General features: G+C 48.8%; 1 protein-coding gene across 2 annotated transcripts in view; it reads right to left on the bottom strand.

Moving 5' to 3' along the window:
- Window positions 1–14,629, bottom strand: part of lrfn2b (leucine rich repeat and fibronectin type III domain containing 2b) — a 38,208-nt gene that overhangs the window by 7,234 nt on the left and 16,345 nt on the right. The window contains exons 2-4 of one of the 2 annotated variants that reach the window (XM_066676649.1): window positions 4,900–5,810; window positions 3,245–3,555; window positions 2,651–2,825 (exon numbers count right to left, since the gene is read on the bottom strand). In XM_066676649.1, coding sequence (XP_066532746.1) covers window positions 2,651–2,825; window positions 3,245–3,555; window positions 4,900–5,789 — 1,376 coding nt within the window. In that variant the 5' untranslated portion in view covers window positions 5,790–5,810. Of the gene's footprint in view, window positions 1–2,650; window positions 2,826–3,244; window positions 3,556–4,899; window positions 5,908–14,629 lie in introns of those variants that run through there. The other variant, XM_066676648.1, reaches the window with a different exon arrangement.

Raw genomic sequence — 14,629 nt, 5'->3', positions numbered from 1 at the left:
TGGCTGATGGGAATCCGTGATGAAAGATAACAAGCTCCTGGTCCTCCCTCGGCTGCAGAGTGTGGTTATGATGTCTGTGTTTGGAACGCTCTCCAATCTCCTCTCAGCTCAGTGTCTCAAAGAGGGAACTGACAGAACTCAGAGTCTTATATATAACAGCATCACGTCTTCAGACCGGGACTCCTCCACACCTTCTCTTCTAATGAACAAATTCAGCTACGTTAAGGTGGACACGGTCAACTGTTCACACGCAACAGAAAAAGTGCCATGAGCCCAAGATCACTACGCTCACTGCCCAGTGTGAACAGGAGAGGTATGAAGTGTTGTTCTGTGGGGCAGTGGAGTGATGAAATCCTGTCTAATACCTCTGGGATTAGAGTGGCCTTTGTGATCCAGAACTAATACATCCAACACCCAGCGTTAATAAGATTCACAAAGCAATGTTCCAGCATCTACGGCGTAGCCTGCCCAGAAGCCTGCCCAGGGATTTATGCCCATGTGTATGACACTGGGTAGTGAGCTGGGTTTCTGTAGAGATTATACACACTGTGCCCAGCTGAACCTGTGTGTGTACAGTGTGTAAAACGTAAACTGCACTGATTCAGTCATAATTATTTCATACATAGTGTCTACAAATATCTGGGTTATGAGAGTATAACAAACAGAGAGAGAAAGAGAGAGAGAGAGAGAGAGAGAGAGAGATTGAGCAGAAGAGCAGATATTAATGGATAAATGATTTAAATGACATTAAGTAATTGGATTTTCTCTCCACTCTGCCCCCCCCCGCACCCCACCCTTCTCTCTCTGTCTCTGTCTCCTCCTTTAGAGATTTACAACTCTACACCAGAGCACTGTAAAACACTTTATACCTCATCAAACAGACTTAACACTGACAGCAAAAGGGGTGTGGTGAAAAGCAGAGGGGAAAAAAGAGTAAGAGAGAGAGAGAGAGGGAGAGAGAGAGAGAGAGAGAGAGAGAGAGGGAGAGGGAGAGAGAGAGAGAGAGGGAGAGAGAGAGAGAGAGAGAAAGACAAGAGACCACCCACACCCCACACCCCTTGCCCCAACCCCCCACACACACTCATTAAACAGATTTTCTATGACTATAATTAAAGGTGCAATCTGCGACACTGAGTGGAGAGTTCTGTTCCCTAAAGTTACATTACATACTTTTCTCCAGAAGAAAAGGTGAATATTGGTAAGATTTTATTATAAAACCGTGTCAAATAAATCTCACAGGCCACAAGGTGGGAATACACCCTGGAGGGGGCGCCAATCCTTCACAGGGTGACACACACTCACACATTCACTCACACCTAGGGACACTTTTTGAGTCGCCAATCCACCTGCAACGTGTGTTTTTGGACTGTGGGTGGAAACCGGAGCACCCGGAGGAAACCCACACGGACACAGAGAGAACACACCACACTCCTCACAGTCACCCGGAGGAAACCCACGCAGACACAGGGAGAACACACCTACTCCTCACAGACAGTCACCCGGAGGAAACCCACGCAGACACAGGGAGAACACACCAAACTCCTCACAGACAGTCACCCGGAGGAAACCTACGCAGACACAGGGAGAACACACCAAACTCCTCACAGACAGTCACCCGGAGCGGGAATCAAACCCACAACCTCCAGGCCCCTGGAGCTGTGTGATATAAGCATATTACAGATTACTCCTTTAAATAATACTAGCTATTTATTTATTTGTTGCTCTTGTTCCTTGTTATTGCCGTTGTTAAAATGTTAGGCATGGGACTGCTGGCCAATGTAGTCCCAGCTTCACTAATGAGACTGTTTAATCTGCTGCTTAACCAGCACTAGCCCATAGGCAGGCAGCAGGGAGCAAGGCAGCACAGTAGATATTGAGACACACCCATTTTGGTTCAGTGTCTTGCAGTGAGTGAAAACAAACAGGTATTTTTTCGTATTTCTCCCTGCTTATCTTTTCACTGGACAGAGCGAGGGATGATGGATGAATCCCAGAAGACGGCTACAAGTGTAAACTCACAAAGAAAACAATTCACCACTGCTTGTCTCTGCTGTGGACAGAGAGAGGGACCAAGCCTCGTCACCACTAAGAAAAAAACCACAAAAACACCAGCACTCTCATCAAATCAAATCATCTGCACTTATCACTCATCAGAACCAGCAGCTCCCCCCGTCTCGGCCCTGTTTACTGAGCGCTCCGAGGAAACGTCAAGCTGCTTTTATCTCATCCCAAACTCCAGCTGAACCGTGGAGAGGATTCACAAAGCGTTCATAACACAACATTATTCATCACTGACTGAAACAAAGCCAAGCTCTCACCGCACCGCTCTGACCTCGCGTGTTCTCTCTTTAACCGACAAGTGTGTGGCAGACATTAGCTGGGATGGATGTTGAATTTGTGTCTAAAGCCAGGGTAATCCACCTAGTCCTGTGCCTCCTGCAGCAGCTACACTCCTCATTCCTACTGCAGAGGTACACCTTGCTTTGTGCTCTCTGAATGAAACCCTTTATGTTCCATTAAGTGGGTCCCCCACATGGGCCCAGTCTTTAGACACGTTTGCGAGCACATCCTTCTTCACTTTCTCATTTCCTCTCTGCTCTGACTGCTTTCAGATCTGAACCCGTCCTCCTCCTCGTCCCGGGCTCCGTACCTGTAGATCAGCACCTCGTCGTCGGAGCAGTTGTACTGGAGCTGGAACATCTTCACCTTAGGAGCTGATTTACTGATGGACCACCGCACCAGGGCCGAGACGGCCGTTACCTCAGACACGGACACCGCCTTATCCGGCTGGTTCTTGGGTGAGGCCTTGCCAGTCTTTGAAGTGCCTGGGATAAGAGCATATTTCCTGTAAAGACAGTCTTTTTAAACATGATTAATACCAATAATATGATAATGAATTAGTTTACATTAATTTAGGAAACAAACTGTCATTGAAACGAAGCACTCTAGCACCTCCTAGGGGAGCAGTCCCTAAATGTGAGAGAGTATGAGGGAAATGGCGCCCCTTGTGGTGCAATGCCTAACCATTACTGAGTGAATGAGTGAGTATGTGTGAGTGTGTGAAGGTAAGTGACTGCATGAATGCGTATGTGAGTGAACGAATACATCTGTATGAGTGACTGTGTGAGGAAATACGTATGTATGAATGTGTGGGTATGTATGTATGAGCAAGTGATGCTGTATTGATTAGTCTGGTGCCTTTACAAACAGAGATACATCAGGGGAAAATCAAAAAGAGGCAGACCTGTGATGTCAGAGAGGCGGGACTTGGGCTGGGAGGCTTGTCCTGTGCTGTTGTTGATGTGGGGCAGCTGGATGATTGACAGCTCCACTGAGGCCGTGGATTCTCCGGCCACGTTGGCAGCGATGCAAGTGAAGGTGCCGTAATCTTTGGATGTGGTGATGGAGATCTCCAGGGTACCGTTTCTGTACACCACCGTCCGGGAGGAGTTGCCTAGCAACCGGTCGTCAGGGGCGACCCAGTGGATGATGGGAGCAGGGTCACCTATCGCTTCACACCTGAGACTCGCTGTCTGACCCTCCAGCACCAGCAACCTGCAGGGTCCAATAAATATATTACATACAGTAACTCAAGTACATGACATTTCGTTCATTTTTAAACAAAAACAACATACTGGTCCAGTTATAAACAAACAAACAAACAAAAAATAAATAAATATGCTAGAAATATGAAGTCTTTATACAAATAAAATATTTAATTAATTAACTAATTCATTCATTTTTGTTTGTTGTAATCCAGTTGAGGGTCGCGGTGGGTCCGGAGCCTACCCGGAATCACTGGGCACAAGGCAGGAACACACCCTGGAGGGGGCGCCAGTACTTTACAGGGTGACACACACATTCACTCACACACTCACACATACACACCCTTGAGTCTCCAATCCACCTACCAACGTGTGGTTTTTTTTTTTGGACTGTGGGAGGAAACCGGAGCACCCAGAGGAAACCCATGTGGACACAGGGAGAAAACACCAAACTCCTCACAGACAGTCACCCAGAGGAAGCCCACACAGACACAGGCAGAACACACCACACTCCTCACAGACAGTCACCCAGAGGAAACCCACGCAGACACAGGGTGAACACATCAAACTCCTCACAGACAGTCACCCGGAGGAAACCCACACAGACACAGGGAGAACACACCACACTCCTCACAGACAGTCACCCAGAGGAAACCCACGCAGACACAGGGTGAACACACCAAACTCCTCACAGACAGTCACCCGGAGGAAACCCACACAGACACAGGGAGAACACACCACACTCCTCACAGACAGTCACCCAGAGGAAACCCACGCAGACACAGGGTGAACACACCAAACTCCTCACAGACAGTCACCCGGAGGAAACCCACGCAGACACAGGGAGAACACACCAAACTCCTCACAGACAGTCACCCGGAGGAAACCCACGCAGACACAGGGAGAACACACCACACTCCTCACAGACAGTCACCCAGAGGAAACCCACGCAGACACAGGGTGAACACACCAAACTCCTCACAGACAGTCACCCGGAGGAAACCCACGCAGACACAGGGAGAACACACCAAACTCCTCACAGACAGTCACCCGGAGGAAACCCACGCAGACACAGGGAGAACACACCAAACTCCTCACAGACAGTCACCCGGAGCGTGACTTGAACCCACAACCTAAAGGACCCTGGAGCTGTGATACACTACCTGCTGCGCCACTGTGTCGCCCAAATAAAATATTTGTCTTACAAAAAAAACAAATTAAAATATAGCTCTGATCAAAAGTGATAGGAATTAAACTATATTTTATAATAATAAATATGATTCAAATTTGTTAAAACAAAATATTTCACTGTAAAAATTTGGACAGAGCTAAATGAATAAAATCACTTCTCTACCTGTGAGTGTGCTGCGTGATGAGCGGCTGCTCACAGACGAACTCCTCCTCCCTGACATTCCAGAAGTAGCGCCCCTTCAGGCCTGGAGGTGAAGCGCAGGTTTCCAAGTCATCGTCGCGTTCCAGTCGGCGGAACCAGAGCAGCTCGCAGTTGCAGTGGAGCGGGTTTCCACCCACACTGAGGGAAAGCTGAGGGGCGAAGGGCGTGGTCAAAAGGGCAGAGTCCTGCGCCCGGGCGAATATAGGGTCAGGAGGAAGCTTCTGGAGACGATTCGAGGTCAGGTCCAAGCGCGCTAACCTCTCCAGTTCCACAAAGGTACCTTCAGGGATGTAATCCAGCAAGTTGTGGTCCACACTCAGCTGGTGGAGGTTGACCATTTGCCGGACGGAGTTCCAGGGTAAAGCCTGGAGGTTGTTGTAGGACAGATCCAGGTCCTCTAGCGCCCCAACCAGGTCCTCCAAGGCTTGCTGGGAGATTCGGCTGAGCTGGTTGTTGTTCAGAATGAGGTGCTGCAAGTTCACAAGTCCGCGCAAGTCATCGGGACCCAGCTCCACCAGCCGGTTGTTGTCCAGATGAAGTGACCGGAGCGTCTCCAGGTCACTGAAGGAGAAGGGCTGGATGTAGCTGATGGTGTTGCGGGACAGGGTCAGGTCCACCAGGTCAGTCATGTTGGCAAAGTCCTGCTGCGTGATGCGGAGGATGAAGTTCCCTCCGAGCCGCAGCTCCACCGTGTGTCTGTCGATGTCCCCAGGGACGAACAGAAGACCCTTCGCCGGACACAGAGTGCCCAGAGACTCGGACAGGTTCTGACACACGCAGTACTTAGGACATGTGTGAACCACCCTCAGGGCCATGACCAGGACCAGCAGCCCACACAGCACACGGTCCATAGTGGATTCACACAAAGGGACCTGCAGTAGAGAGACAGAGAGAGAGAGTGAGCAAAGACAAAAAATGGATGGATAGATGATAGATGGATGGATGGTTGGTGAATGAACGGATGCACGGATGGACAGATGGATGGATGGATGATGGATGGATGATAAATGGATAGATGGATGGATGGATGTACTGCTGCCTGAGAGAGGATGCTAAAATCTGCATTTCACTGTTTTAACACTGTTCTTGAACATTGTTTTTTCAGCAACAATAAAATCTATTCTATTCTCATCATCATCATCATTTTCTTCTCCGCTTCTCCATTTCAGGGTCGCGGTCTATTCTATTCTATTCTTTTCTATTCTATTTTGTTGTTGGATGCAGTGTGATACAATTAGTGGAATCATATGAAAAGAGCGTGTTTTTATATTTGTGCGTTTGATAGTTCATAAATATAGTCAAACTACAGTAAATACACGAATGCTTTAAGGATCAGACGCAAGGAATATGACCAGAGCTTATGTTTTAAAACTGAATATAAAATGAGGGACACGCGTTGCAGAAATACCACAAGTCACTCCAGGTGGGCAATGCACACACACACACACACACACACACAAACACACACACACACACACACACACACAGAGAGAGAGAGAGAGACAGAGCAAAGACATCAGTGCAGAAACCTGGCAAGACATCAAACTGAAATATTTCACATTCAGTGGTGCAATGGAGAGTGGGATGTGTGTGTGTGTGTGTGAGAGAGAGAAAAATTAATGAAGCTACAGCTATTATTCATACTCAATTTCAACAAGAACCAATAATAAAGAAGAAAATGGTGCTGTTTTTGGAGCTGCTCTCTGTGACAGATGTTCCTTTACGCGCTTTGGCACTGAAACTGGTGTGTGTGTGTGTGTGTGTGAGTGTGTGTGTTCAGGTTCTCTGGGTCATCCCAATGGTCAGTGATCCAGTTCCATTTTGATCAGTCTCAGAGGATTAGAGTGATGTTTGATCTGTGTGTTACTACACAGCCAGTGTGTGTGTGTGTGTGTGTGTGTTAGTGTGTGCACAGCAGGTGTGGATTTTATAAACATGACAGTATCTATATAGTTTATAGAATAAATACAATCAATCAGCCACAACATTAAAAGCACTGACAGTTGTTGTAACTGATGACCTCGTTACAACGGCAGCTGTCGGGGGGTGCATCTCCGTAACATCAGATTTTGTGGGATGCTCCTGGAATGCAGTGGTTAACACTTACTTAAAGTGATCAAATAAAGAGCAAGCAGGAGGTCACTGATGCACAAGGAGAAAGCACCTACAGTGGACTTGTAAGTATCAGGATCGGACCATGGAGCCTGAACAGAAGCTCTAGTGCCCTGCTGAGCCACCAGTGTCTAGCCTGGATACATGATGAGATACGGTAGGGCACGGAGGCGTAGTGAAACCGTATGGCATCCACATTTACACACACAAGTTGCAGCTGGGTCTGTAGATCCTGCACACTCTTAGGTTGCCATAAATGGTGGAACCTGATGGCAGGCCAAGGAAGTGCTGCAATATGGTGGAGACATTCCTGGGAAACCCTAGATGTGCCTGTTGGAAGCCCTGCCATGACAAACAACACACATTGCTGAGCTGTTAATGTCCTGCATATCACTACCAGGGGGTGACCAACTGTCGTATGTGATGGCTCCCCAGATTATCACACCAGCAGTGGGGCAGTGTGTTGCTCCTTAGCAAAGACATGATTAAAGCACTGACCACAAGGCCTTCAAACTCAAAACTCACCGTCACCCACATGTCAACCACCTCTCACTGAGAGGTCATTCATTCATTCATTCATTATCTGTAACCACTTATCCAGTTCAGGGTCGCGGTGGGTCCAGAGCCTACCTGGAATCATTGGGCGCAAGGCTAGAATACACCCTGGAGGGGGCGCCAGTCCTTCACAGGGCAACACAAACACAAATTCACTCACACCTACGGACACTTTTGAGTTGTCAATCCACCTACCAACGTTTGTTTTTGGACTGTGGGAGGAAACCCACACGGACACAGGGAGAACACACCACACTCCTCACAGACAGTCACCCGGAGGAAACCCACGCAGACACAGGGAGAACACACCAAACTCCTCACAGACAGTCACTCGGAGGAAACCCACACAGACACGGGGAGAACACACCACACTCCTCACAGACAGTTACCCGGAGGAAACCCACACAGACACGGGGAGAACACACCACACTCCTCACAGACAGTCACTCGGAGCAGGAGTCGAACCCACAACCTCCAGGCCCCTGGAGCTGTGTGACTGCAACACTACCTGCTGCACCACCGTGCCACCCTCACTGAAAGGTACACCCCCCAAAAGTACCCTCTGAGCCTGTTTATAACGCAGTGGGGAGGCACATTCATGTGCTCTTGGGGCATGACCCAGTGTTTAATCAGACCATATCTGTAATCATTTACATATCTGCCTGAGACAGAGCCGAATGCCGAGTTTTGCATTATTTATTGTCAGTGAGTGTATTTGTATTCAGACTCAGTCTTGGTCTGAACATCAATCGTACCTGGATTTGTCTTAGTACTGACAGCATTTCTTCTGGAGGTTACAGTGAAGTTATGGCTTGATTTTCTGGGTCTGGATCATGACTCGGTCCTGCCCTCCTCTGATCTGGATTTGGTGAGATAACTCACTGAAGTTAGCTCAGACTAAAAATTACACAGCTCCAGGGTCCTAGGGTTGTGGGTCGGAGCCAAAAAACAAGATAAAACACATGTCGTTAGCAACTCAAAAGTGTCCCTATGAGTGTGTGTCGCCCTGCCAAGGACTGGCGCCCCCCTCCAGGGTGTGTTCCTATCTGGCCTCCAGTGATTCTGAGAGGGGCTACATACCCACCACGGCCCTGAACTGGATAAGTGCTTACAGACAATAATGAATGAAGTTCACCATGAGGTCCAGCCTTCTGTAAGTGTGAAACAGCTAACGGTTCTAGGTCTCAGGCTCAGATGGTTCAGTACAGATGTGAACCTGCTGTGTGTTCTGTGTGGATGAGGAAGTGTATTCCGAGACTGCTCAGAGAGAGGCTAATTGACATCATCATTATAAGTGCGCATAAAGTTTGAGGGGCTTCGCACGTCCTCGTCGGCTCATTAGAGCGTTCAGCTGGAGGTGAGACATTTGTCTCCTTGATCTGAGTGTGCCTCATCACCTCCGGCTTTGGCTTTTTCACAGGTTTATGAGTATGGGGAGAGAGAGAGAGCGAGAGAGAGAGAGAGAGAGAGAGAGAGAGAGAGAGAGAGAGATACAGACTAAAGAGGGTATAAAAGGAGCTGATGTTTCTTTACCTTGGACCTGGATAAGTGGACAGTGCTGAATATCAAGTGTGTTGTAAAGTGCTAAGAAGACAGTGGTGGTGAACACTGTAAACAATGCGAGTAGAGACATGCAGAAGATAAAGGGAGACATAGGGAACAAGAAAACAAGAGCCAGAGAATCGTACGGATTCCCAGGTGCTGTTAGTCTCAATAACCGACAGTGGGCTTTAGTTCCGTTTCTTCTGGTGATTACATCCAGACACAAGCTTTCAGACTGTGGTCAGCAGCAGAGAACAGACTGAAGGAGGTCTGGAGCTGAAATGAACTTGAAAATAAACTTCAAGATCATTCTCTGCTCAACACCGACTGACCCGAGTCCAACAAAGTTCTCTCTGCCCCTGATCAATGTGAACATAGAAGATTCTACTGTTCTCACAGCAAAATAAAATTTGAGTGACTGGGTGAGTGCGTGAAACTGTCTCTAGGTGAGTGTGTGAGTGACTGGGTGAGTGTGTGAAACTGTCTCTAGGTGAGTGTGTGAGTGACTGGGTGAGTGTGTGAAACTGTCTCTAGGTGAGTGTGTGAGTGACTGGGTGAGTGTGTGAAACTGTCTCTAGGTGAGTGTGTGAGTGACTGGGTGAGTGTGTGAAACTGTCCATTGGTGTGAGTGACTGGGTGAGTGTGTGAAACTGTCTCCAGGTGTGAATGTATGAGTGACTGGGTGAGTGTGTGAGTGACTGGGTGAGTGTGTGAAACTGTCTCCAGGTGTGAGTGTGTGAGTGACTGGGTGAGTGTGTGAGTGACTGGGTGAGTGTGTGAAACTGTCTCCAGGTGTGAGTGTATGAGTGACTGGGTGAGTGTGTGAAACTGTCTCCAGGTGTGAGTGTATGAGTTACTGGGTGAGTGTGTGAGTGACTGGGTGAGTGTGTGAAACTGTCTCTAGGTGAGTGTGTGAGTGACTGGGTGAGTGTGTGAGTGACTGGGTGAGTGTGTGAAACTGTCCATAGGTATGAGTGACTGGGTGAGTGTGTGAAACTGTCCATAGGTGTGAGTGTGTGAGTGACTGGGTGAGTGTGTGAAACTGTCTCCAGGTGTGAGTGTGAGTGACTGGGTGAGTGTGTGAAACTGTCTGTAGGTGAGTGTGTGAGTGACTGGGTGAGTGTGTGAAACTGTCTGTAGGTGAGTGTGTGAGTGACTGGGTGAGTGTGTGAAACTGTCTCTAGGTGAGTGTGTGAGTGACTGGGTGAGTGTGTGAAACTGTCTCTAGGTGAGTGTGTGAGTGACTGGGTGAGTGTGTGAAACTGTCCATAGGTATGAGTGACTGGGTGAGAGTGTGAAACTGTCTCTAGGTGAGTGTGTGAGTGACTGGGTGAGTGTGTGAAACTGTCTCTAGGTGAGTGTGTGAGTGACTGGGTGAGTGTGTGAAACTGTCTCTAGGTGAGTGTGTGAGTGACTGGGTGAGTGTGTGAAACTGTCTCCAGGTGTGAGTGTATGAGTGACTGGGTGAGTGTGTGAGTGACTGGGTGAGTGTGTGAAACTGTCTCTAGGTGTGAGTGTGTGAAACTGTCTCCAGGTGTGAGTGTGTGAAACTGTCTGCAGGTGAGTGTGTGAAACTGTCTCCAGGTGTGACTGTATGAGTGACTGGGTGAGTGTGTGAAACTGTCTCTAGGTGTGAGTGTGTGAAACTGTCTGCAGGTGAGTGTGTGAGTGACTGGGTGAATGTGTTAAACTGTCTCCAGGTGTGAGTGTGTGAGTGACACTGTCTCCAGTGTGTTTGTGTGTGTGAGACACTGTCTCCAGGTGTGTGTGTGTGTGTGTGTGTGTGTGTGTGTGACATTGTCTCCAGGTGCTGTGGCGCTGCCAGGGAATAAAGAAATAAAGGGCTCTGCAGAACATTAGCTGGTGCCAGGGTGGAATGGTGGGGGGTGAACTTTGAGACGTGTTAAGGCTGTGAAATGTCACTGAGCAGAGTGGGCCCCGAGGAGGCTCCTAACAGAAGAGACCCTCATAACTTCTCACTCTCACGCTGTAAAACCTCCCAGCTGCTTTCCACATCACCGCCCTGTTACACACACACACACACACACCAACTCCACCCCCCTGCAGCTACGCTACTGACAGTACCCCCCCAGTATGAGGGCGCGTCTGTGAGGTGACTGTCTGTTAAAGCAGAAGAATTCTGAATTATTATAAACATTCTCTAAGTTATCCTTATTAGACTTTAATAATAGACGCTGCCGCGAGCACACCCAGACGACACACATGTTTATCACTGGCCCTGAGCGAGGCCAGGTGTCCACACTCTTCTGACACACAGTGGACAGTTGTTTGTGGAGGGTGGGACGCTGCTGCGCTGCTTTAATTCCCTCTGCGTCACTGATCTGAGACCTGCAGCAGCACAGAGTCAATTCATCAACTATGACACTGTAGAATAACACTGAGCTCAGCACGGGCTTATTCAGCCATGACACCCCCTCACTTCCATCACCACTTCACCCTTCCAGCCTTCTCCAACACCCCTCCACCTCCCTCCATATCCATCACCCCTTCACCCTTCCAGCCTTCTCCAACACCCCTCCACCTCCCTCCATCACTCTTCTACCCTTCTTCATTAACCCTCCACCTCCCTCATCACCCCTTCACCCTTCCAGCCTTCTCCAACACCCATCCACTTCCCTCCATCACTCTTCTACCCTTCTTCATTAACCCTCCACCTCCCTCATCACCCCTCCACCTCCATCACCCCTTCACCCTTCCAGCCTTCTCCAACACCCCTCCACCTCCCTCCATCACCCCTCCACCTCCATCACCCCTTCACCCTTCCAGCCTTCTCCAACACCCCTCCACCTCCCTCCATCACTCTTCTACCCTTCTTCATTAACCCTCCACCTCCCTCATCACCCCTCCACCTCCATCACCCCTTCACCCTTCCAGCCTTCTCCAACACCCCTCCACCTCCCTCCATCACCCTTTCACTTTTCCACCTTTCTCCTACACCCTTCCAGTCTTCTCCAACACCCCTCCACCTCCCTCCATCACCCCGTAACCTCCCTACATCACCCCTCCACCTCCCCCATCACCCAGCCACCCTTCTTCTTCACCCCTTCACCCTCCTCTATCACTCCTCCACCCTTCCTTATCACCCCTCCCCCCTTCCTATCACACCTCCACCCTTCTTCATCACTCCTCCACCCTTCCTTATCACCCCTCCACCCATCTTCATCACCTCTCCACATTTTTAACACCCCTCCACCTCCCTCTCCATCACCCTTTCACCCTTCTCCAACACCCCTCCACCTCCCTCAATCACCCTTCCACCTCCCTCCAACACACCTCCACCCTTCTCCAGCACACCTTTCCCCACCTCCCTCCATCACTCCACCTCTCCTACACCTCTTTCACCAACCTCTATTACTACTACACATCCCTCCTACACTGCACCCCTCCCTCCACTTCTCCTACACCTCCCTCTACCACTCCCTCCAGCTTCTTCTGTGTTTAAGCGTTAATAGTCTTTAATTACAGATGAATCATTATTACCAATGTAGAGGTGACACCAGCAATTTGGTCTGCAACAGTCTGTGCAATTATCTACACAGGATTACAGTTCACACACACACACACACACACACACACACACACACACGCACGCACAGGCAGCTGCAGTGGAGATTCTTTTTCTGGACTACAGCTCTGCAGCTGTTTGCAGAAAAATGCATCCTCATCTAAAGGTGGTGATTCAGCTGCAGACGTTGTGGGAGAACGTGACTTCTGCAGCGGTTTACATTCATACCACATTCATACCTCCACCCTTTAGAGACCAGGTAACTCAGAGGCTTCTGTGGAGAAAATCATTCAACACCATACACCTGGGCTTCAGCCGTTTACTACAACATCCTCATTCAGTTTATTACAGAAAATAAGAAAATACTATAGCGAGGTGCAGAGTATATGGACAAAACCACTGCCACCTGATGACCTGGTAGTATCATCTCACCTAGAACTGCACCGCGAGGCAGGGGAACAAACCAAGTGTGTGTGTTTTGTAAGAAGAGGTCAATCCCCTGATAAACAGGAGAATGAGGCTAGAGAGACGGATGGAATGATCTTGACATATGCCTGATTTCCCTGTGTGAGGAGAGAGAGCGAGAGAGAGAGAGAGAGAGAGAGAGAGAGAGAGAGAGAGAGCGAGACAGAGAGACAAAAACTGAGAGCAAGAGAGACAGAGAGAGAGAGCGAGGAAGAGACAGAGACAGAGAGAGCGAGACAGAGACAAAAACTGAGAGCAAGAGAGAGAGAGAGACAGAGAGAGAGAGCGAGGAAGAGACAGAAAGAGCGAGGGAGAGACAGAGACAGAGAGAGCGAGACAGAGAGAGAGAGCGAGAGAGAGAGAGAGAGAGAGAGCGAGGAAGAGACAGAGAGAGCGAGCGAGAGACAGAGACAGAGAGAGAGAGCGAGGAAGAGACAGAGAGATCGAGGGAGAGACAGATACAGAGAGAGCGAGACAGAGACACAAAAACTGAAAGCAAGAGAGGGAGAGAGACAGAGACGGAGAGAGAGAGAGACAGAGACAGAGAGAGAGAAAGAGAGAGAGCGAGGAAGAGACAGAGAGAGCGAGCGAGAGACAGAGACAGAGAGAGAGAGCGAGGAAGAGACAGAGAGATCAAGGGAGAGACAGATACAGAGAGAGCGAGACAGAGACACAAAAACTGAGAGCAAGAGAGGGAGAGAGACAGAGACGGAGAGAGAGAGAGACAGAGACAGAGAGAGAGAGAGAGACAGAGACAGAGAGAGAGAGAGAGAGCGAGGAAGAGACAGAGAGAGCAAGCGAGAGACAGAGACAGAGAGAGAGAGCGAGGAAGAGACAGAGAGATCGAGGGAGAGACAGATACAGAGAGAGCGAGACAGAGACACAAAAACTGAAAGCAAGAGAGAGAGAGCGAGGAAGAGACAGAGAGAGCGAGGGAAAGACAGAGACAGAGAGAGCAAGAGAGAGAGATAGACAGAGAGAGAGAGAGCAAGGAAGAGACAGAGAGAGCAAGGGAGAGACAGAGAGAGCGAGACAAAGAGACAAAAACTGAGAGCAAGAGAGGGAGAGAGACAGAGAGAGCGAGAGAGAGAGAGAGATAGAGAGAGCGAGAGAGAGACACACAGAGAGACAGAGAGAGAGAGAGAGAGAGATGCTTGAAGGAGAACACTAACCCCCCAAATTATAACTGGAAAAATAAAAAGACTGTTTTAGATGGTGGGATGATGTGATGGTGTCTTTATGTTATTTTCCTAAAGTGCTAGATTTAACAGTGTGTTATTGCAGTGGATTAGAGGAGTGTTAGTTTTTTACATATTTTTGGAGATGTCAGTTTATAAAATAAAAACAGTGTAATATATCTTTAAACAGAACAAGGAGGTGGTGTGTTTATATCAGTGAGCATGTAAACAACAACTACACCCTCTTCAGTACTGGAGCACTGTGTGCACAGGTTGTCATGGTTATAGTACAGAGGTGTGAAGTCCCCCCCCC

This window comes from Hoplias malabaricus, chromosome 7 (genome assembly GCF_029633855.1).
Source record: "Hoplias malabaricus isolate fHopMal1 chromosome 7, fHopMal1.hap1, whole genome shotgun sequence".
NCBI lineage: Eukaryota > Metazoa > Chordata > Actinopteri > Characiformes > Erythrinidae > Hoplias > Hoplias malabaricus.
The sequence above is the reverse complement of the archived record's forward strand: the minus strand, read 5'-3'. Positions and strand labels throughout refer to the sequence as shown.